This window comes from Gasterosteus aculeatus, chromosome 1, assembly GCF_964276395.1.
Source record: "Gasterosteus aculeatus chromosome 1, fGasAcu3.hap1.1, whole genome shotgun sequence".
In the NCBI taxonomy this organism is placed as follows: domain Eukaryota; kingdom Metazoa; phylum Chordata; class Actinopteri; order Perciformes; family Gasterosteidae; genus Gasterosteus; species Gasterosteus aculeatus.
In genome coordinates this window covers 15,240,737-15,265,215 of record NC_135688.1, presented here as the reverse complement: position 1 = coordinate 15,265,215, position 24,479 = coordinate 15,240,737, and the positions used below count along the sequence as shown (strand labels likewise).

The 24,479-nt window shown below is 46.5% G+C and overlaps 1 protein-coding gene across 1 annotated transcript in view; it reads right to left on the bottom strand.

The window, feature by feature from the left end:
- Nucleotides 1-24,295, bottom strand: part of LOC120822845 (LHFPL tetraspan subfamily member 6 protein) — a 35,611-nt gene extending 11,316 nt beyond the window's left edge. The window contains exons 1-2 of the mRNA XM_040182793.2: nucleotides 23,962-24,295; nucleotides 22,639-23,156 (exon numbers count right to left, since the gene is read on the bottom strand). Coding sequence (XP_040038727.1) covers nucleotides 22,639-23,023 — 385 coding nt within the window. The 5' untranslated portion in view covers nucleotides 23,024-23,156; nucleotides 23,962-24,295. The remainder of the gene's footprint in view (nucleotides 1-22,638; nucleotides 23,157-23,961) is intronic.
- Between the last annotated feature and the right edge of the window lie 184 nt (nucleotides 24,296-24,479).

Here is a 24,479-nt window from a genome sequence, read left to right as displayed (position 1 = left end):
GTTTTACCATTGTTTAGCTTCTATAGCAGGCTTATTTCTGCACAGGGAATGTGGAGCTAGCACAAGCCGCTGATTACCTTAGCTTAGCATAAAGACTGGTAAAAGGGGGGAGACATTTAGCCTAGTTCTGGTCCAAACATAAAATGCATGCCAGCACATTTGAAACTCACAAATTCACTACATTTACCTTGTTTGTTTACATCCATACAAAAAAAATTCAGAGTGTAATTATTCGGGGACTTTAGTCAGAGGATGTTCCCATTAGACACAGTAGGCTTGCTGTTACTTTGAGCTGAGCTAAGCTAACTGCAAGAGACCCGGCAGTGTGCATCTCCTCCTCTAACCCTCCGCCAGAAATGCCAGACCTTTTTAGCTGCATATTTTCAGACATTTCTAATAACGCTAAAAAACCTGTCCTACAGTTATTCTTACTCGTGTACATGCAGATGGATCAACATTATATGATGAAGCTCAAGTGGTTCCTCTCTCATCACATGCTGGTGTCGGGACATTGGAGAGCCCGCGAGGAAGAGGAGAACAGTGGAAATGAGGGCACATTATGTAACATGTCAAGAAAATCTGTGAGCAGTACAATAGGGCAATACAATGGACAAGGGTGGATAAGGTTGAGCAGGGCTGTGCGTGCTGCTGATGTTTTGTATGATATTGAATTGGCATTGTGAACCTACATAATCACGTAATATCTGGTTTATCCCGTTCGCTCAAGGATGAAAAGCTATTCCTGCCCCGACGATTCAGCAGATTGAAACTAAACAGATGTCAAGAGAAGGCCACCAATTCCATTTCATATCAAGATTTACCGTTATTGTCATTTTAGGTTGCCACATCTTCTCTGACAGGGTATTATAAAGAAATGAGATAAACAGAAACAGATGCTGTTTTGTTGAGGTAGCCTTGTACTCCTAACTATGGAGTTCTTTGATCCCAATTTAAACAAAAAAGTTGCATGTCAGTGTCATTCTTTTTTCTTGGCCTCGGTGGTCAACATGTAGTAAAACCTGAGGAAATGCACGCACCGCCTAAACAATTTCTACCGCTTGGACGGGGTTAAGTGTGATACGTTGCTTCTTTGTTTGGAAAGGCACTTACATTAAATCATCCTCTTGATCAACAGTTTGTATTTTTGTCTATTCGGCCCTGAGGCTAAAGAAATAAATAAAACAACAACTGGGATCAGTATAGAAATATAAACCAAAAGGGATAAGATTGAGCAGTCGGCTGAAAATGAAGCAGTTTATATGAGTAATTACAGAGAATATAGAAAAAATACTAATACATAATTGATATAAATTCATGGTCTTTTTTTGTTTATTTCTGTGTCCACTTTGAACAATGTTGGAAAACCCAAGTGTAATGTAACGAGTTATCCAGCAGTTTCTAATAAAATGAGAACTTTTAAAACAGGACATCTTTGACTAAGCTTTACACACACACACACACACACACACACACCGCAGACTTAACACCTCTATTACACTCCCGCAAACACATGGCTTCAATCGAGCTGCAGGGCTTCATGTCGTGGAAGCCAGTGGACCGCATGAATCCAGAGACTATAGCACGGGAGCAAGGACGAATGAAAATCAATAGTTCCCTGAGTAATCAAAACTGCCTTTCACTGAGATGTTTCAAAGAGAGAGAAAAAACTATCTGCAGAAGGGAACCCTGCTATTTAAGCACCAGTGGTTTCGCCCTGCGGCCGGGCTATTTAGAATGCGCTTCCACTCCTTTGTCTCACGCTCAATTCACACGGGGCCAATAGCACAGTATGTTCATGTAATTCACCAATTAGCGCCATATCTCACAGCACCAAGACCAGGAAAGGAAACGTTTGATACAAGCGTGTAAAGTAAAAGCTTTCGTCAGTCACCGTTCAAGGCTACACTTCAAATTGCCTCCCAAAATTATTCCCAACCAAGTTCGCGCGGTTTCCACTACTGCCTCAAGTGTTTCTGGAGTGCAAAACTGTGCCTAAGAAAAAGACAAGCCAAGAAAAAAAAATAATAATAATCAATTTGCGTGCGATTCGGAAGTATTACCCGGGGGGGGCTTCTGGCTTCACCGCGATGTGGCAGGTGGATTTCTCTTTTGCTTAAATTACAACCGCAGCAGACTAGCATCGGGATTAAAATCATCAACGATCTCCCCCAATTATAGAAATCACTTTCCAACATCAGGTTACATCAGCATCGTGCATATAGAGCTTTATAAAAGTTGCATCAGTATTCATCAACATGAGCGGCTCTTCTTCACAAGCTTAAAATAAATTAAATATTAGATAAAAATGTCGGTCTGCTGGGCTGATTAAAGATCAACTTTGTGGGATGAAACTGTGAAAACTTTGCGGGCCAATTAACTTTGTGTTATTGCAGAGCTCTTGGAGGCAGGAAAGTTCGCCTGCAGTGTAACATCACGTGTCCACAAAGGCTCCCATTCACTTTCCCGAGGGCTCAGGCCACAATGTGTCTCCTGATTGAATCGGCTTCGAGTGCATTAGCCTCTGAGAGGGACTTGTCCCTGCTCTCAGATTACCACTGAATTTCCTGAGATCACAAGTTATTGCATACTCTTCTTTCCCAGATGAAGCTTTGAATGTTGATTAGTGCAGCGCCGTTACTCTAGCCTCACGGTGACTGAATGGCCCGACGAGGGCCCTTGCTGGTGTACCCTTGACATTTCACAGCTAGTCAGTCTGATGGATTGAGCCATAAAGTGTTGGTCCGAGGGGCAAACAGGACCGGGATAAAAGATTAGGAGTCCGTTGAGCCTTGATTAATGTTAGAGGATACGACCTCTGGCCAGCGGTGCTGAAAGATTTATACAAACAGAGGCTCGTGGCAAAATGTACGCACGATTTGAAGCCAGCGAAGAGGAAACAATCCGAGGGGGTGATCCCCGGGAGATTGTCCCAATTTCATAATGAGCCAAGCAAGCGCATTACCAGACTAATGAAGCGACGCAACAAAGACTTGACCAAAATACACAACTTAAAAAGGGCGGGACATTTCATTTTTCCCTGTGATGACGGCGGTGGGGTAAAAAAAAAAAAAAAAGATTCCTCCGCATATTTATAGAGGACCATTAAACACCGCCCCACCCCCCCTGGACTTTGGCTGCCTGATTAGCATTCGGTGAATTCATTAAAGACACAATCGCTGGGGTCTGGGAACATGGGAACTCTTGACAGAGGTCGAGTTCAGCCCAGTGGGTAAGTCCCCATCCCCCAAACCTGAAGGTCGCCATGTCCTCACTCAGCCGCCGATGTAATGATCACAGGGGACGTGAGAGGGACTTGTGGCTTGTTTGGTCACCAGAGAGGGGGGGGAGGGGGGGTTGTTGTTGTGCAGTAGGACAAAAAAATACATAAACAACATCAGACTTTGGAGCCTGCAGACAATCCATCTCTCAAGGGTTCAACCCCCGCCCTCACATGCACAACTATTTAAATCAACGTTGGGATGAATGTGTTGGGGGGGTCGTGGGAGGGGGGACGACGATGACACCTTGTAGAAAACTCTTCCGCCTGCTGCTCCAGTGGTTCATAAGTTAGGGAGGCGAGCTTCGGTCTCGTCCCGGAAAGGTGAATCATTCCTCAGGGAAGCAAATACACACTTCAGCCAGGTTAATGAAAAACACCCGAAAACCCGTCCCGCATGAAAGCCTCACAATAATAGATCACCGGCGAGCAGAAATATATATCATAAGGCCACGATGCGCAGTAGAGCCAGTAGAGTTGGATTTAACTCTCCTCTCGCTGCTGGACTGTCAATCTTGTGTATTTCTTCAACCCTGCTCATCATCAATTCAACCTGAAGCTCCAAATGCAAATCCTTATGTCTATATGTCATATATATATATATATATTATTATACATATCACTTCCTACATCCGATAACGATTTGAATTATGAGAATAATTATCAAACAAAACTCTCTCTCCCCACGGGCTGAATAACGCAATTTATCCATCTGTTTCCATACATATAGAAATACATCTCACCTGCACAGGTTTCAATGTGATTGCAATAAAGCCCAATTACCATTAAAAGAAAAGAAAAACAAACACAAACAAAAGTAATCCGAAGGCGGTCCACAGCTCTAGTTCCAGAGAGAAATCTGTTCAATGTCCTGAAGCTTATTTCTGTTTTCCTCCACCACAATGAGGAAGGCTTTGATCATCCACTCTACTGTATCTCGCTCAGCAGGAGAAGAGGAAAAAACTAAATCAGGGCATATACGTTGAGCCTTCCATGAAGGAGAATGCAGAGGAAAATGAGGTGAACTGTCAGGAAAAGAAAAGCCGTCGCGCCGCACTCGTCAGAGAACCAAGACGCCGTGGCAAGTGTCAAACAAAACGAATCTTTCCCGACACGCGGAGTGGTCTTCGGACTGTCACGACAAGAGTGGAAATGGAGTTGCCGGGGGGGGGGCTGCCGTGGACGGATCACGGGTGTTAAGATTTAACGCCGACGTTGGTGCTGTTGTTGGTGAGGCTTGTGTGACGTTACTTGCTGCCCCTTTGACGAGAAAACAAATAAAAGGCTGAATCTGTGCGGGCTAAATGCATTTTTAGATCGACGGGAACTGACATGGCAGTTTCGTTTTGACAAAAATGTCCACAGAAAATAGAAGGTAAGCTTTAGCTACAAATCCAGCTAAAACAAATAAGGCAGCGTGTTTCTGTGCGTGTGATGAGATCTGGGGCATTTTGCAAAGTTAGCCATCACTGCGTAGCTGCGAGGGGATTACTGGTACCCGGAGGGCACAGATGGCACCGGAAACCTCGCGGGTCGTTCGGAAAAGGTCACACACAAAATACCGGGGGCACCGGGGGACCGCTGGCTGAGGGTCGGGTTTGTAGTCCCTCGTCGATCAATCGTTGTTTTAAGTGTATAGAAGGTAGAAGAACATGCCTTTCAAAAGAGTCAAATGGCGGTCGGGCCTGAGTTGCACACTCACCGAGGAGATAGTGGCAATGCCTGTACTCAATAAAGAAGCTTGTGGCTGTTTTGGGGGGGAAAAAAGATTATTATCACAGCACCTTTGTTTCCATGTTTGAAGGGACAGGAATGGAAGACGGAACAGAGTGATGTGTTAAAAAAAACGTTAGTCTTTATGGCCGTGCAGAGAACAAATAAATGGCTTTGCACCTTGTGATCATTCTCCTCCCTCTCATTCATTTGTCTCAGTCATCCTGCATGAGCTGCATGAGGTCTGTTGTTCTTGCATCACAAGCCAGGAGACTCACGTTCTTTTTCTGTCTTGTTTTGCCACGCTGCTGTTTCCTGCCACCATACGGCTGCATCCTCCCCAGGCGCTGGCTCCCTCACCAACGCCATATGGCAAGGCCAACTAGACAGGCAGCGCTCACAGCGTCCCTGTCATTCCGGTTTTATTTGTGGCATCCTTCAGGATGGTGCTCAGGTAATCTCTTTGAAAAACAGCGCAGCTTTGCAGTCCTTATTCTTTGATAATTGTACAAACAAGATATAGAAAATACAATCAATTGAAAACGTACACAAGCTTCTTGCGCATGAGAGACCGCTTATACTTCACTTGAGTAAGAATTTTCCTAAATATCTAATAAACTAGTGTTTATTTCATAAACTGCAGCGCAGCTTTATTCTACTTTTAGCTTATTTAAAGTTTTAATGTCTGTTTTTATTGTATACATTTATTTTCTTTTCTTTTAAGTTTTGACGATTTTTGTGGTTATATTTGAAGCACTTTGAATTGCCTCCTTATAGAAATTATAAATTGCTATGAAAGAAACTTTCCTGGCCTTAATAAGAGGTCCAGTTATTTATTTACACCTACGTGTGCATCATGAGGTCATCGTTTAAAAAAAAATCCAATAACCTCCAAAATCCCCATTGCTACGCCTTGTAACCTCAGAAAGCATTAACTGGGAACGGACTGGGGCTGACAGCTGGCAAACCAGTCACTGTGCTGTGGGGAGCGATTGTGGTGATGACATGAGTCCAAAATGTCTACATCCCAAAGCCTGGTGATTTACCGCCAGGTGTGGATGTAAAATAAAGTCTGCACGACTCACCACTGGACAGTTTTTTTCTGGAAGATTTAGAACAATGTTAAGAAACACCTCTTTCTATAGATCCAAAGGAAGCCACCAGAGAAGCTGGTGACAGCAAAAGGTGAGCAGTGTGCTCATCCAGTCAGCTGCAGGAAGGTTTTTTTAATATCGTCTGATTGAGAGCTCCGCCAGTCATCGCTCTACCAAGTCATTTTTTCTACCGACCACCAGGAGTTACATTTTGCAGTTCGGACCGTGTCCAAAACGCAGAAATTACAAGGTGCAGTAAAGCGGTGTTTTGGTCAGCACGCAATGAACCACTGGACGGAAACCGCTGTCGCCCTTCACGACACGTACACTCGACCAATCCCTCCCCAGCTTCGGATTCGGATCGAATTGTGATTGTTTGGAAGGAATTCCAACCTCATTATTTTTCTGTGGGGGAAGGGGCGTGAATTGAATTTCCAAACTGCGGAGTATGTGTTATAAGGATATGAAGATGAAGCTTCCGTGCCGCAGGATAACACCTTGTGTGTAAAAGAATGTGAGAAGTTTCTGCAACGTCACCAGCTTGTAAGGAAATTGATCATTTAAACCATTTTGCTCGGAAGATCTTGAATTGAATATATGCATAAATGAATTGCGTGTTAAACCAATTCCTTATTTAATTAATTCCATCTGCCCACACGAGATTCACACATAGAGCTACGCATCTTACCAGCGTGCAAAAGCGTTATGTAGATACTGATACCGGCGTCAACACGTGTGGCGTGACGGAGAGTCAGCACCACCCCTGACATCTGTGACTGATTACAAGTTGTAATGTGCCGGTGATAAATGTGTGAACACGAGGCGGTGATGAATTTAACACAGCTCCCCGAGGAAGCCAAGCCTTCCATTACATGCCTTATTACTGTCTCTCCCTCCTGATGGCTTAATTGATCCTTGTGGGCCAACAAAGTAAAACGCTCCTCCGCCCATCCAGAGATCAAATGGCACCCGATAGGAAGAAAAACACCAGACAAAAACAAGACCGCAGCAGCTTTTTAACCCAAACGGCCTCCTTGTTCAAAACTCAATTACAAAATTGCCAGTCTCTTGTAAAATCGAGCAACTGCTGGACCACCAAGGTGAACTCAGCGTTTTATTGCAGAACTTCCTTTCCATTGGATGCACCTTCGTTTTCCCCCGGCAGAGAAAACAGGAAAATAGAGGCCACGGGTCTGATTGGCATGTCCTGCTGCCCGGGCTTCCTCTGCTGCGGTGCGTGCTAAACTGAGCGCCCTCATGGATGAATTCAGGGGAGAAATGCAAAGCATGGCAGAATAGAGGTTGACCACAGCACATGCTGCCACTTATTATTCCCCATGACTGTATTTATAGCAGGGAGGGGCTTGAATAAGATCTGCTCCATCTGGTGATTTGGTTGTAGGGATGTGTGCCACATGCTCCGCTCCCCCGTTCCTCCCGTCCCCTTATCCACATATCCAACACTTCTCTGCTTACAGGCCTTTATTTAAAGAAGATGGAGAAGTGAGATAGCAGGGGTGTCGCTCCTCTCTCCGTCTTTCTTTCTGACACCAGCTGCTGCACAGTTTATGATGCCGGCTGGGAGGCATCGGGATAAAGAGGTGGGTGCGGAGCCTGCGGAGGTGAAAAAAAAAAAAAGAAAGAAAAAAAAATCCCTCCCACTTTCTGCGGTGGTATGCAAAGATTCCACAGGCGGCCTCCAGAGCCCCTCGCCTTCCGCAACCCTCCCCCCAGCCTCCGCTCCCATCAACCTTCAGCAGCCCCTGAAAGGGAGGGGTACAGAGGGGTGGAAGTAACAGAGCTGAGGTTTGGGGAACCAGAGGCTGATTAAAAGCACTCCTTACCCACTGGCTTGCATGTCTGGATCTCTTTTAGACGTGCAGTGTTTTCAAGCATTTGCATCTACAAATGAGGCAAGTGTAGGTGGCGATGTCTTTGATTTGTGTTAATGCACAGGAAATGTGGGGCAGGAAAGCAAGCTACAAAAAGAAAAGAGATTTTCTGATCTAAAGAAGCCTCAAAAGAAAAAAACCCACATATTGGCTTACTCCAACATGGAGCAATATGAAATTGTCTGTACCTTCCAGAACATTTCAGCAGCACATTTCAGACGTGAGCCCATTTCCAGTATAATTATATTTTAGAGATCATAATACCTCTTAATGGGAAGGAAAGTCATTCCAATGGACAACTGGTAATGCGATCATCTACCCATGACTGACACTCAATTCAGATCTTTCTTTAAAAGCCCTTATTTCATTACATCTAATGTATTCTTTACTCAGTTTGCTGGTGCAGGGAAAAGTGGGTGAAATGAGGGAAGCGAAGGCTAACGATGAGCCGTTATCTCCAATGCCTCATTTCATGGGCTATTTTTCTGCTGAACCCCCCCCCCCCCCCCCCTCCCGCAAAACTTAAAAACTGGGCAATCTCTGATGTGATGATTAATCAGCATCTGGTTTCAGCTGAAACGTGCCGTTTGTCTCCTTCTCTGAAGTGTTACATTGAAGTTTGTTGAAGCTGTATTTGACTTTCTCTCGAAAGAAACAAACAAGGGGCCGGGCCTCAGGCAGCGTTGCCAGGGGCAACCTGTCATTCACTTTGCCACAACGGCAAGAGTTTCTGAGTGTACTTGAGACTAAATAACTGGCAATGAAGCCGTCCGTCCGTCTGTCTGACGGAACTTTGATGCTGGATTTATAAAGAACGGAATAATAAATCAAGCAAATACTGACTCGCAAAGATTCACACAATGCTGCTGAAACAGACTGTGAAGCCCTCAAACTAGTCAGATGAAGGCATTCTGTGATAAAACAAAAGCCCCCAAAATGATTTGCAAACACTCCTTTGTCTGCCCGAATTTGAGCTCTGCCGAGAACAAACACACTGTTGGGGAGCATCTTTTGCTGCCTCCGCACCATGTGCCCGTGTTTGCGTTACTGCGAGAATGATTGTTTGCTCTAATCTGGCTACGCGACAGAGCCGCGGTGGCAATTTGCAGGGCGAAGACAAAAACATAAAATGCTGTTCCAGCAGATATTTATGCGCGATATAGGAGCGGCCACCAGATCAAAATGAAACCCGTGGTGAAAAACAGGATTTGGCACAAACAGCAGAGCCGGGGGAACCTAACCCCGCAGGCTATTTGCTATTTGCTCACCGTCACCTCTGAGAGAGAACGCGGCCACGCATGCTTGTCGCCTCCGAGGAGGCAGGAGCCCCCCCCGCCCCCGCGCAGGGAAAAAAGGGGTCGGTCATCGGGGTTTAACATCCCCTCGTTGCTCTGCTACTAGTCGGGCCTCCGCCTGCAGCCTGTCTTGAAGACTGATGAGGCAATGGTGCTGGGCCCGGGGGCCCCCCTGGCTCCCTGCAGGGACCTCACCATTGGGCTGGTAGATTAGGTCTGGATCACAGTTGACGTCCCACGGCAGAAAGCAATGGGGTGGTGCAGAGAGAGGGGGGGGGGGGGTTGGAGGGTTTTCTTCTCTCCGTACTTCAGAAGCGGAGCTGCCGTGTGATCCTGGGTTTGAGGTATTCCCTATATCTCTATAAACTAATTTAAAGGATGTGTACGTACAGCTATTGCTGGAACAATTGGTCAAAACAATTGGTTATTTAAAAATCGACAGCAAATTCAAAACCATTTTAAATGAAAATATTTTACACCCTAATGTAGTGGTCTGCTGGTTGGATAAAGCAAGCAATCTGAAGGCGTCACCTCGGGCACAAGTAAATGAGCTGCAGCCCCATTCTTATTAATATGGATCACGCAGCGTTTTGTGTGTGTGTGCCGTTTAGGCCACGGGAACATAATAATAACAGATTGTCCTTTCAATGTTTAATATCATCACTGGCGAGACCACATTAGCGGCCGCTCAAGCGGCAAGAGCCCAGTTCCCCTGCATGTTCGCCCCCACCGCCCCCACCCATTACTACTTCCTGGAGATATACAGCCGGCCATATACATGCCAATGAATCCCAGCCCCGCTCTGCACGCGACACGTTGCCCTTGGTTGGGTGTTACTTCTCAAGCTCAAGGTCTAACAACGGAGTAATTACCACCAAGCCGTGAGACGGAGGAGGATGTTAGATGATGGCATGTTCAGCCGGAGTGCGAAGGAGAGATGGGGTGTGTGTGCGTGAGCATGTGTGTGTGTGTGTGTGAGGGTGGTTCCTCAATTGCTTGATGCACAAATTGGGATCTATTAATTGGGGAGTTTTAACGCATAAAAGAAAAGTCAGAAAGAGGACCAAAGTGCCACATGTGAGGAATGAAGATAAAAAGAAAAAGAAGACAAAAATGGGTTGGGAGAAACACACGCGTACGCAGCTATTGATCATCAAGTGCCAAGTCGTGCTCAGTCGGTGTATATCTCGTCTCACCGATCGATAAGTCCTGCAGAAACACAGTGTCAAACGCCACGGGCCTGGTGCCTGTCTGAGTCTCCGCCCTGCACCATCCAGCCGCTCGCCTCCTGCGTAGCCTGCCTGCAGGGCTCGCCAGGGGGGGGGGAGCACGCTCAGAACAAAGCCTGCGAGAGCCGGGAGCCCGCTAAGCTTTGATCCTGCTGGTTACTGATCACAGTGGATCGTATGGCAGGTGTCCTCCTGATTGGGCAAGACCTCGGAGAGAGCCCATCAATAGGCAGTTGACTGTTGGAATACTTTGGCTCGACGACAACACACCTTTGAATTCCCATAGTACACGTTGCCTGCTTTTGAAATGTTGTTTTGTTCACTTGCCTTCCAGGGAAAAGGGATGTTTGTGAAAACTCAGGGGAGCTTCTGAAGGAAAACTTTTTTTCTATTAAGAAAATCCCAAACTCTCAACCCCAAGTAGTATTTAAGAACCTACCGCATACTTCATCCTATTTATGCATCTGCTTTTTCTTATAAACCCAAGCAGGTTTTGTAAAACTCCTGTACCTTTTGTGTTTAAAGGTTTGAACAAAGTGGCGAATGCCGGTACACACGCTCGCTTTTCATACTGAATGGACCATTTCAGTCGGCAAGTATCCGGCAGACGACTGCGGAGGAAAAAAAGGGCTCAGCGTCTCTGAAAGACAAAGAGCAAAGCTGTGGGTCGACCAACAACCGTATTTGTTTATTTTTCTTCAGTATGCCCTTTCCTGTTGGGCTGTGGGCCTGAAGCGCAGGCAGAACAACAGGCAGAGAGTGTGAGATTCACCACGGCTTGAAAGATGCAAACCACTTGAAATGATTGTTGTCAGATTTCATTTGAAACTTGACATTTCCATTTGTTGCTTATGTTTTTACTGTCTCGGAAAGACACATATTTTCAATACAAAATAAACCTTTTAATATAGTTATTGATGCTTTACAGTCATATAACTGCCAGCAGCTTTAGAGGGAAAATCAGTTTAATACTTAATACTCACCCTGAAGGATTTATTTCTGAGAATCCACAGTAATTGTATTATTGTTTTCTAAAACGATCGATTTGTCATATTTTATTTTACTTTTGCTAGTAAACACAAGATTTAAAGTGATAGTTTTACCCATAAACACACACACACACACACACACACACACACACACACACACACACACACACACACACACACACACACACACACACACACACACACACACACACACACACACACACACACACACACACAAAGTTTCACAATCCTACAGTTACAGTCAACTAATTGACCTACAGTCAACTAATTGATGACTCTATTTGCTGGATCAGGTATTGATGAGGGGGGTTTTACTGTTTTTTTGGATCATGCTGCTTATTATTTCTGAAAAATGAATAACGATACGGTTCGTTACAGGTGTTTTTGGGCCGGTCAACATACGGTTTGTTACATCCTTTAAGAAATCAATGTCTGAGCCAAGTCTTATGTCGCCTCACACTTTAGAGAATGATCCCACTTAACAGAGGCATCCTTTGACAGGCGTGGCTTGGACGTGTGCCAGTTTCTCCAGAAGAGCAGGCTGCAGAGCACCTGAAAACCCCAGTTCTTCCTTTATGGTCCGACCCAAACGTTGACAGGAGGGATCCGCCAAGATCCATCCATCCATCCATTGTCAAACCGCTTATCCTGCACACAGGGTCGCGGGGGGGCTGGAGTCCATCCCAGCCAACTTCAGGCGATAGACAGGGTACATCCTGGATTGGTCGCCAGCCAATCGCAGGGCGACACAGAGACATACAACCATTCACACTCACATTCACACATCTACGGGCAATTTAAAGTCCCCAATTAACCTGATCCCCAGAGCATGTCTTTGGACTGTGGGAGGAAGCCGGAGAACCCGGAGAGAACCCACGCAGACACGGGGAGAACATGCAGACTCCACACAGAAAGGCCACTGGGCGGAATCGAACCCAGGACCTTCTTGCTGTGAGGCAACAGTGCTAACCACCACGCCACCGTGCCGCCCGGATCCGCCAAGATGCATAATAAAAATCTCACTCATATCCGGATAATTCCAGCGCGGATCGACAGCCAGCAAGGCCACGTGCTTTTGTTCGGCTGTTTGGCAGGCAAAATAATAACGGATAACTCATCTCCAACTGCACCGGAAGCTAAATGAGCTCAGAGCTACAGACAAGTTGGAGGCTGGAGGATACGATGCTGTGATAAAAATGAACATTCAGTGGCCAAAACCAAGAAGGGCATTGCAAGGGTCTCTGTGCCCCACACAGCTGCCTGTGCTTTTATCGACATTTTGTACGTGCAGCCCGGGTCGTGTTACGGGGTGGCCTACAGAATGACCTTGGTGTCACTGCTGTTTACGGGTGATGGGCGGTGCAAATGTACTGGATGACAATGTCGAAGTTGCCTTCTTCAATAATAGCCGCCTCGGCCACACCACTCCAGAGAGCTGATGCAGTTACAGATGGCATTTTTGGGGGCGGGTCAAGAGAAAGACGTTGGATGTGACATGAAATCAAAAATCTGATATCGAGGAGGAAATCAAATTATTACAACCTACGCTTCGTCCACTCTGCCGTGGAGCTGCTGTTTTATCGGCAGGCCTGAGTGCCCAACTTTTCCGCTATCTACTATCTCCCTCTTTGCACACAAGTAGCCATTTGGCATCCCTCATGAGTGAGGCTGAGTGCTTCCCGTTTGAAAAAGAAAAAAAAGAAAACACACACTCCGGCCAAACCACTTATTCCGTGGTTATCTTCAAAAGTCAGATGGCAAGTCCATCACGGTCAGGCTGAAACACGTTGAGCAGAAAAGCTTTGAAGGACTTCACGTCCCGATTCAGCCGGATCTCTCGGAGATCCAGGAATGTTGGGAAAAATCACACAGACTTTTGACCTTGTCAGAAGAGTCCAGCCACCCACAAAAAGCTCTGTTGTTATGACAAGTAATCAGCGGAATCTTTTTATTTGTCTGAAATGCTCCCAGGAATGCATAGTGAAAGAGCCAAATTCAATACAAGCAGCCACCCCTGACAGCTTTCTAACGCGAGCCACATCTTCAGTTTTCCTTTCCATGTACGTGCTCTTGCAGAGAGACGGGAGGCGGCGGGGGGCAGCGGTTGGAGCCCTGACGGGAATGCCAACAAAGGACCCGCATTAGAGCAGCACTATCAGGACGGTCACGATAGCGACACATTCACTAATGATCAAGTCTTAGCTGGCGGTGCAGGAGATAAGTAGATGTGAGCGATCCCACCGGCAGCGGAGCGGTACGCTTCACCTCCCGTGGGCTCGGCTCGACATATAATCACGCGGTAATTACAAATGTTCCCCCCCTGCTTCGCCCCGAACAGGTGACACCTTTGTCTTTAATTGTGTCTGTTAAAAACATTGAGGTTCCCCATGCAGTGGCACTTAGCGCTTGGAAAATCAATGCTTTGTTCAGATGTTGGATACTAGAACAGCACAACCATAGCCAGAAAATAATAATAATAAGATCCCATTTTTGCTTCTGAATGGATTTAAATCCCACTTTCTAGCGAAGATATGTTTTATATGAAAGACACAAGACCAAGAATACAAATGATGGTGGTCAGTGTTCGTATCATCTTGGCAGCTACACACTGACGAATGTCGAATGTTTTCATTACGGTGGTGAGTCTATACAGCAGGGGAATAAGTCACATTTAATAATTTCGATTCATCCACACCCTCTCCTTCTCCCCTAGAGACTGCAGCTCGTGAGCCAGCTCAAGCCATAGCTGGAATATGTGATTGAAAAGCCCTGGGTTTGGTCACACTCTGACTCCAAATCGCTGCTGTGCAAAGTTTCAGTACTGTTCGGATGTGACGGTAACTAGAGCCAGGTCGCCGTTGCCATGGGGACCCGCAACTATAGCTCGGGTAGTTAGCTCGTCAGGCCTGGGAGAACAACGCCGGGGGGGGGGGCTCAGACTGGTCCAGAGACCAGAAGTTGTGCAGTTAGCAAAAGTCACCCTGCCTGATCAAAGGGGACCTTTGTTGCCATGCTCCCCTTTTGGAAGGCAGCGGAATTTTGAGCCTTCGCTTTTCGTTTCAGTTTTCTTAGTCATCTCATTTCAAAGACATTACACTCATGAGTCAAGCAAGACTCAAGCGGAAACAGAAAAAGGTAATATGTGACTAATGGTAGTAAAAGGGCACGCAAGCGGCAGAGGAGGGGGCGGAGTGGGCATGGAGGCCGGGTGAGGAAAGAGATAAGGTATCGCTGCAGATGTCATCATTTACCGTACAGCTATTTCTATAACTGCATCCGACTATCAAGAGTTCCTTATGTTCAAGCTCGTTATTATTCTAGGTTTAACAATTGTCTCTGCATTGTTTTTAACAATAGCTTCCTTAAGTCAGACAGGTCTGCGCAGACGTTTTTTCCCCACAACAATCCTATATATGGCCACCAGCTCGTGCTGATCTTCCCAAACACATACAAATATGGGTAGAGCTCGTCTGCTGTCCTGTTTATAGCCTCATGCGGCTCTCTTGGAGCATTCCAGAGACCTTGTGTTATGCTTTCTTGGAACTGCATTTTGGACAGAGGGGCTGAAAATACATCCAGCCGCTGTGTCTCATGGGCGCTGCGTTTTGTGCCCTCTTATTGCACAGCACTTTCACAACCTTTGTCTGCTGGCTAGATTGGGTAAATGCCTGATATCCAGGCTCTTTCTCGCCTTACAATCTGCTCACGGAGGGTGCAACATTAGCTTTTAGAGCTGAACTCCAATCAGCAGATTGGTGGTGTCGTTTCCTGAATCTAAAGGCAACTTGTAACTTCTAACTTGTTTATCTTCAGCCACAGAATACTGACTACAAGACTCGGGGGATTTCTCCAAATGTTGATCCTCCTCTCTCCCTCTCTCCCTCTCCATCTCTCTGCTTCAGGTCTGCACCCCTTGCTGCTGTGGAAATCAGATACTATAAAGGGGGAGAGCACACCCAACTGCAGCTGACCAGCTGGAATGAGCGTCCGGGAAGCAAAGCAGAACGAGAATCACACTGTGTCGCCTTCCAGCCAAACACTAAAACCCTCCCCTGTATCCACAAAGCAGAGACGGGCCACAGACTGGAGATGGTTGTTCAGCTTGTGTCAGCCTCGTAAAGACTGAGGCATGCACTTGCACATGCATTTTTTTTTTTTTTTCCTGTGACATCATTTCCATGCGGCACAATTACAGGTTTGTCCTTTTATGATAATGACGGCAGTGACATTTTTGCTTATTACCACACCGAGGTGCCTTTGATGGTGTGTTTCTGCAGGGCATCAAATAATCCCAGTGTGCACATTCCATTCCTTCAAAGGAATTCGTGTTTTTATTGATCACTAAAACACACAAGCGCTCATTCTCTCAAGGGCCTTGCCCCCTCTAATTTATGTGGTGTGAATTCATGACGGAAAAAATCCCTGCCTCTGTTAGGACGATCGCAAGCTAAAAATAGATTTCACCCTGCTGCTTTAACCACAACAAGAAGAAAGCTGCGGAATTTATTAAACTCCAACACTTTCTCTTGTGCACCACTCATTAAAAGCCTCAAATGTAACTGGAAGTGGTTCTGAGTGGTGGGGGGAGCTTTGGTATGGGGACGGGGGCGCCGGAATATATTTACCCTAAATTCCCAGCATTACTTGAGGCAGACAGTGAAGCCAGGCCCTGGCCTCAGCACACGGGACATTAATAAAGCCAGCTGCATGCGGGCTAAAACTAACGGCTCTCTCCGACGGACACAGATGGACACAGGAAGGACACAGGAAGACAACTGAACAACTTCACACTTTGAAAGAGCACACGTCCCTTTTCACGCATGTGATCAACAGACTGAGGGACACTGGTGACAGACAAATGCACGTGCACAGGTGACACCGCTCCTCCTCTGATCTGATCTCCAGCTGCCTTTTACGCCTCCTTCACCTGTCCTCGTTGTCTTCAAGGCTTCATGCGTTGAAGTGACCCTCTGAGGGGGAAAAGCTTCTTTCTCGGAGACGCGCACTGACCCCGATCTAATTCATCTGGAGTCCGAGGCGACTCTGTTCCACACATTACCACCCACGAGAGCTCCTGATTCTTTTCCTAGCCTCTAAAGGGATCAGATGCAGGAGATGATCGGACACATTGAGTCAAATTGCTCGTTCTCAACAGCGTATTTTGCATTGGCTCTTTGGGATATGAGAGTGTAAAATATATAACATATCGATCGTTTCAGAAAACAATAATACAATTACTGTGAATTCTTTTGCCAATAACGGACTCCTGTCTTGGTTGTTATACGCTGCCAATTTTATTCGTAAATCCAGCCCGTTTTGTAATTCTTTGCTGTCCTGCTATTTGACCTACGAGAAGGCAGCATAAAAGGAGTATTGACCCCACATTCCCCCTCACTGGGAGGAACGGCGCATAATTAACTGTAGTGTTAAAGGCACGGTGCCTCTGAGACTGTAAAACAGGGTGTGCATGCCGAGCAAACTACTTCATCCCGAAGGACTCCGGCCCAATCCATCCGATCCATACTTATTCATTTATTCAGTCGACTCGTGGCCTCTGACTCCCTCAGAGAAGTCTAACAGGTCAAATGTGGGCTTTCCATCTTATTCAACTCTAATTATACACAACATGTGGGGAAGTTCAGGGAAACAGTCTCTTGTTCTCTCCTTGTGTTTCTGTTAACACTGTGGGGTTTATCTGCCACAGAAACGAGGGCCTGGATGAATCAGAGTACATGAGAGGGGTTTATTCTTGTATCGCTACCTGTGACTCAAGCGTTGCCAACTGTAAGTACTGGCTAGGGCACTGACACCAAACATGCCCTGCACAATGTGTGTCACCGGTGGTACAGAGAAGCGGAGCCTGCACCATCTGTTAAGCATCTGCACAAGCAGTGATTCACACATATTCACTGTTTCAGGTGTCAGCGGCAGAGATGTGAAATGTGTCGGCAATTACTTTCCCAACTGCTTCGCCGTGTCTCTGTTGGAGCAGAGGGGAACATCTTGGAGAACCATCTAAGGAAACAACCTCCTCACAAGGAAGATAGTTTGCTTCCGTTGTTGCAATAAATATTTGAGATAAATGCTAGCTAATAGAAGATGTCAACCTTGGTTAACATTATATCTGCTAAACAGCTAGTATCCTCGCAGATTATTGTGATTGTATAAGAACGCTGAACTAGCATTTACTTTTTATCTTTATCAGCCATTGTTTGACATTGTTGCTTGGCAAATCATTTATAAATGATCAAATTGCATTATCTCAAATAAATTCATTCTCACGCAACTCGCTTGTTTTTTCTTTTTTAGCTGCATGATGTCAGGCACAAATACAGACACACCAGACACGTTTTCTGGAACAGTTGGGTTCCAAGTGACAAAAACAACCCGATATGCAGTACGCCTGCGACTATGGCAGTGAAAACAACGACTTAACAGAGGAGCAGACTGAAATAACTCTTCTGTCTGTCCTTTGGTTGCCCAGACTTCCTGTTTGACAAAACTAAATCCCTGTTGGTGCTGGGCTTTCCGCCCCGTTTCTGCCTCACGCTTTTTGTTTTGTTTCATCCGTTAACTCTTTCTGTCGGAGCGTCAGATCCACTCTTTAGGTCACTGATCCAATAAATTCTTTTTTGGGGGGAGGCCACGACATGTGGCGAAGAGTGAGGGAAATAGATGCGGTAGAAGAGAGCAAAGACAAATAGAAAAACGTAGAAAAGCAGTAGAAAGACTGAGAGCACTGGAAATAATACTGTAACTCAAAAGGCAAGAAGGGTGGAGGGGGTCATCCCGAGAAAGAGTGAAAGGAGAAGGATAGGCCGGGGTGTTGGGGAGTACAGACTGCCTGTGGGGAAGGGGCTTCGTTTCTCGGCTCTGACTGGTGACGATGTTGGTGGGGGCTTAAGGAAGTGTATGTGTAGCAAAAAAAGATAGCTGCTGGGCTCAATGAGCACATTACAGTGCTGCAAGAGGGGTCTGCACTTTAGGTGATCAATCACCCAAGAGAGGAAGAGACGTCCACTTTGTAACCATCAGTGGCCGGAAACGAGAACGATGGAGAAAACATAACATAAAAAACATCGCAAAAGACTGATTCTTCCTCTCAGACATATCGAGTGGTGCTAGCGTATTAGTTTTATGCAATGCCTACGTGCAGATGAGACACCGTAGTCCATCATCGTCACATCAAACTGCCAGGTCTTTGAGGAGGAAGGAAGGAAGGAATACAGATTTGGTTTTTGTGAGCAAACTGATGAAAATGGGAATATTCCATCCATCGCCGTGGAAATGTCTGATGTCTCGCGATGCGACTTGACTGTCGTGGGACGCTGCCCCAGAAAGAACCCCCACCCGCCTCCCCCCTCCCAGGACACATGAGGTCTTCATCCCAAAGCCTTCCTCGTGCGGATGTGATTTCTCTTTGTTGTACCTCTTGAAAAAGAGTGCTGGTGGTGACGGGGAGGTGGAGGCTCGCATTCTGGGACTGGGTGGGATCCAGCTGGCAAGCGCTCACGAAGCAGACACAAGGACGGAGCTCCTGGCTGTGTTGGTATGGCTCTCAAACAGGACAACACGCCCCCGTGCCAAATAGCCCTTGGCAACATCGCGGAAGACGAAATTGCAGTCCATCTGTAGTTTATTTACCTCTTTAAAAGTATCGCTCGCGCCCATGCCCTTGACATAGACTTTGAGCCACGGAGGTTGACGCGTGTTTCATCCTCGGCTTCATAGTGTTCATTTACCGACATCGCACACCGGAGTGGGCAAACGAGATGCTGGCACAGAGATGCGAACAGAGCCCATCAACCAGCAAACGAAATGGAGGAGCTTTCCCAACGGGCAACACTGCCAATTATTTGATGGTTCAGATCAACTGCAGCTTCGCCAGAGGCAGGTGGGGGTGCGTTTTTTAACTAGCGTGGCCAACAGGCCTGTGCGTCACGTGGAGGCTGCAGCCCCAGCGCGTGGATTGTTTCACCCACAAACACAACAAACCAGCGCGTTGACGTTTCATTTGGAATTTCTACTTTCAGTAGAGGGATCTTCAATTTTGCATTGAAGAAATACAACGAAAAGAAGAGAGAATAAACGTTTGTCATCTCAAACTGAGGGACCTTACATGGGAGCATCACAAAGCAGAGATGGACAAAACCCATATTCCTCTCATCTCATTAAAGGGCCGTCAGAACCCAGGGGTAATATTTAATGTAACATGCATTAAATGTCTCTAATCAATGATAAATGCTTTTAGCCCATCCCAGCATTGCAAATTCCTGCAAAAACTGTTCTCAGCACTTCTGTGACAACAATTAGACCATATAGATTCACTGCCCCTATATGGCAGTGAAATATGCCACGTTGGACTGTTTTCCACCGATTTGAAATGGACCGTATCCAGTAGGTCTGCACTTCCTCACAAACCACTGCTGGTCTCATGAAGTGCCCTGCTTGCATCAAACAAACTGCACCAACAAACCCCCGGAAAGAGGCCAAGCGCAGCCGATAACGCATCACATTGTTTGTCCTGTTATTTCGGCTTCAATTTGAAGGACGCGGCGGTCCAGCACCCCCCTCAATAAAAAAAACACATAGACTTCACCCTGCAGCTTGGCACAGCTTTATCTCGTGACATTTACAGTATATCAAGACCTCAAGTGATCTCAGTCCATTCGCCATTCTCTGCAGGTAAAGGCAATATCTTTTAGCGATTTAAGGCGTGTTTTGGGACAATGCTTTATCACCGCCTCCCATAATGTGACTTGAGATGTTATTTGGGCTCCACGTATAGCAAATCAACCTTTGGAACCGTTGTTTTGGGGAGCAAAGAGGTTTTATTTGATTGATTGGCTTGAAAGGGCAAAGGGTGGTAGAAAATGCGTTTTAATTCGCAATTCATCAGTGCACACTGGAATTATAGCAGTGCGATAACTAGAATTTAGCCATTCAACGCCTTTTCTTTTTACAAATCTGGCACCCAGCATTCTTTTTCAGCACCGGAAGAGTCTTTCTCCTAACTCCTACTGTAGCAACATCATTTCAGAAAGGCCCATTTGAAGTTTGCTTTTCTTGCCACATTATAACATTCCCAAATGCCAAATGTGCAGATCAAGCATCCCTCTTACATAATCCTCCCAACAATCAGATATATTATAAAGTCAAAATAGCATCCCAGTATTGCAAAAAGCTTGTGGGAGGCCTCCCCACGCTCCTATCACTGTCCCCTAATAACTCATTGGTGATGGAGCAGACCGCTCGTCAAATCATGGCGGCTGTCAAAGTGTCAGTCATCATGAGGCGATCAAACAGCAAAATGTCAAAACGAAACCAGCAGTCATGCGCAGAGAAGAACGACAAGGAACAAACACCCAAAAAGACACCAGAGGATCATTTAAAAAGGCAGCTTATTGTGCCGAGTGGAGCTACAAAGCATTCAAAAAAGGTACGCGGAGGCCCTGTATCGAGCCTGGAAAACAAACGTTAAACAGCTTACCCCCCGCGGTGCACAACTCTGCTCGAGGAACCAAAAAGACAAGCCGGACTCTGCAGGGGGGGACGGGGATCAAAATCCCTAACAACCAAATCCAAGTCGGAAAATCTTTGAACGTCTGAAGCTGCCGTCTGTGGCACAGCACTTTGGAGTTTGCATCGCCGCATAACTAAGACGAGAAATTACCGCACAGGCAGTTGTTTAGTGTAAGCAGCACAGGGCCTTTGATTTATGAGGCAGAACAGTCTCATAGTCTCATGCTCAGACTGAAACTCTCTGGCCTGTAAAGAGGAAATTTGGGCCTTTGCCATCAGCAACTAACCAGGTCTGGAACGACTCGCCTCACAAGCGGACTTGGGGAGAGCAGCATCAGAGGGGGTAAACAACAACACGAGTCACAAATACCGCAATATCATCATTGCATTATTGTTCAGAGGTACTCCTTCAGTCCGATAAAGCCTGGATAAATCCTTTCTGTTCTAATCTATTTTATTGGATTGAGACAAATTACGGGGGGATATTGAAGTGCGTGTTTTTTTCTCGGGGGGCCCGGAGGCCCTGCCCTCTCTGGTGAGACGCTCTTCATTAGGGGGCCCAACAAGAGGAGCAGAGGAAACACAAAAGGAGGAAGACACCGGCCACCACATCTGGTGAACACAAGATGCGCTTGTGTCTCGGCGCGATTCTTGCTTTATAGGAAGTGGATGAAGAATGTTTCAATAATCAAGATTCTTTTTCTTCTTTTCTTCCGCTCTCTCTCCCAATTTAGCCTGACATTTCGACACTCTTAGCCAGCAGTGACCAGGCAATGTCCGGAGCAGCCCACTGAGCTTCCAAATTGTGTCACTTCCAATTAGCCCTTGTGAGACATCTCTGCCCTTTGGCTTTAACAGAACTGAGTGCTGCCCCTTGTATTGCACTCCGCCTTACTTTGCACTCCCTCAACCTTAAACTCACGCTGAGGCCGGATTTGTGAGTCTACGAAAAAAGACAAATCGCATGAAAGAAGGACTTTTTAGTTTTAATCCTATAACCAAAAATAGCCTCTTGCTGTAATCTCTCCTTACATAAAAGTGCACATTTGAGAATAAGCCCGCCAGCCTTCACCTTACTCATCCTCCATATTATACATCATTAATACCGACGTTTCGAAGCAGCTAAAAACTCGCACACGACACGTTGCGGTAGTCCTCTGTAAATTTATCCGTCTGTGTAAAGAAAACTGGCAGCTCTGTGAAACCTGCTTTTCTGTCACATCACTTTTTAAAGCCGGGCTGAAGTGACAGGGATTGCAAATAGCAGCGTGATGAGCCACGGCAACTTGCAGCTTCGCCGGAAGACCTTCAGACCTCGCGAGCCGGGGAGAACGCAAAACCGACGCCTGGATTCCCGGTGTCCAAGAAAACTGGAGGCGGAAGTGAGATGTTCACTGTTCATTCATTTCTACGACTCCTTGTTCACTCTTCTTCCTGAGATACCACGATAATAAGTTAATCACTACCATCACCATCTCTCAGATTTCCATTCAGACTTGTATATAAATCGATAGCATCTTTCAATGCAAAGACGACCATCAATGAATGGAATCCACACCGGAGGCGTGGCTCTGCACAGCCGGAGAACACAGAAACACAAACTCACCTCCAACAAACTGAATGCCGCCGGCCACGCGGCCGATGGTGCGGGAGATGAGGTCAGAGATGCAGCAGCCCATGAGAGCCGTGAGGGCCACCAGGAGGAGGAGGCCGCACCCCACGCCCGTCACCACCGTGCAGATCCTCCACTCCAGGCTCGGGATGCCGAGGAAGGAGGCGTAGCGGCCGCACTGCTCCAGCATCACCGTGGCGTGCCTCTCCTCGTCCCTCACCGGGTAGGAGCAGCGGCGGAACGGGCCAAAGGACACTGGCTTGTCCATCTGCGTCCCCAGCAGCCAGTAGGGCATGAAGAAGCCGACGCAGGAGGCGGCAGCGCAGAGCAGGGACAGCAGGGCCCAGATAACACCGGTGCATGTCAGACTGGACGCCATGGCAAACAGCCCGCGAGCGGTTCACGCGCTCACTGAGGTAACAGGAGTTAGATGAGCAGTCGCGGTGTGGTGGGAAGCCTCGCAGTGAGCATTTAACAGCAGCAGCCTTCACCTCCTCAGTGACTCCCGGCCCCTGTCGGGAAGGAGGAAGAGACGCAGAGAGGACAGCAAACAAACATCTGTGAGAACAATCTGTTGGCTTTTGTCAATGCTCCTGTGCTATTTTTTTTATTTGATCAAGTAAGCAGATACTAAAGGAGACATAATTTTTTTTATTTCTTGTTGTCTATTGTTATACTGTCTACTGTCACGCACCTACCGCCAAGTCAAATTCCTTGTATGTATGACAGATTTTGGCAATAAATGTTTCCTGATCCTGATTTCTGATTTAACAGGCACAGTTATCCAAAATCTGTGAGGAGTTCGGAAACACAATTCATCTTTTATATTAACTACAGGACACATCATCAACTCAAGTAAGATTCTTATTCTTTTATAATCACTCAGGAATGGGAGAAAAAACTAATTAGAGCATTCTAGTTAGTTTACCGAATTCATTCCTGAATATGCACAATAATAACAACAACAAACAGGTAGGCTGTTAAGGGAACAACAGGCATTATCAAGCATGCCACATGTGAATTTAGTTTTATTTTGAAAAACAAAACAGCAATGACATGCATATGCTAAACGTTATGCTATGCATATATCACAGCAAAACCACAACCACTGTGGAACCATAACAACAAATACCCAGTAAGTACAAGAAAAACTGGAAATAGTTGAGGAGGAGCAGCAGCCACCACGGGAACATAGATATCGCACAGGCTTTTCGCTGTGACCTCACGGAACATGCTGTATTATCGCAGTGCTCACGCCCTCGGAATGTAAATCACGGGATCAAGATAAAAAATAAAGGGGGGGAAAAGGCAGCTTACATGTTGTGAGATGTGCGGAATGAGGTGCGCTCGGCGTCCACTGAGAGCTTATTCCCATCTGCGGACTCCAGCTGTGGGTCTCAAAGCAAACTTTTCTCTCCAGTCGAGGAACGGAGAAGAATGTTGCTTCTTCACCCCCCTCCTCAATCAAAAAAATAAATAAAAGTGACCGCAGAATCCGCTGACAAATATATCACTTCCTCTTCATCAATATATTTAACCGAGGCAAAGATCAATGATTCACTCCTGTGAGGCGCAGTAACGTGCAGCGCAGACTGACTGAATTCCCCGTTTCCACATTCCTGCTCAGAGAGAGAGAGAGAGGGAGAGGGAGAGGGAGAGGGAGAGGGGGGGGGGGGGGGGGGAGGCGTGGAGGGGGCGAGTCCATGAAACACTCTCGGGGAGGCGACCATCAATCACTCAAATCCCCACCCAGAGGTTGGACTCACCGCTACTATCATTCCCCTCGTGCTCACGGTGCATTCAATGAAGCTGCGTAAACTGCTGCACTGAAATGT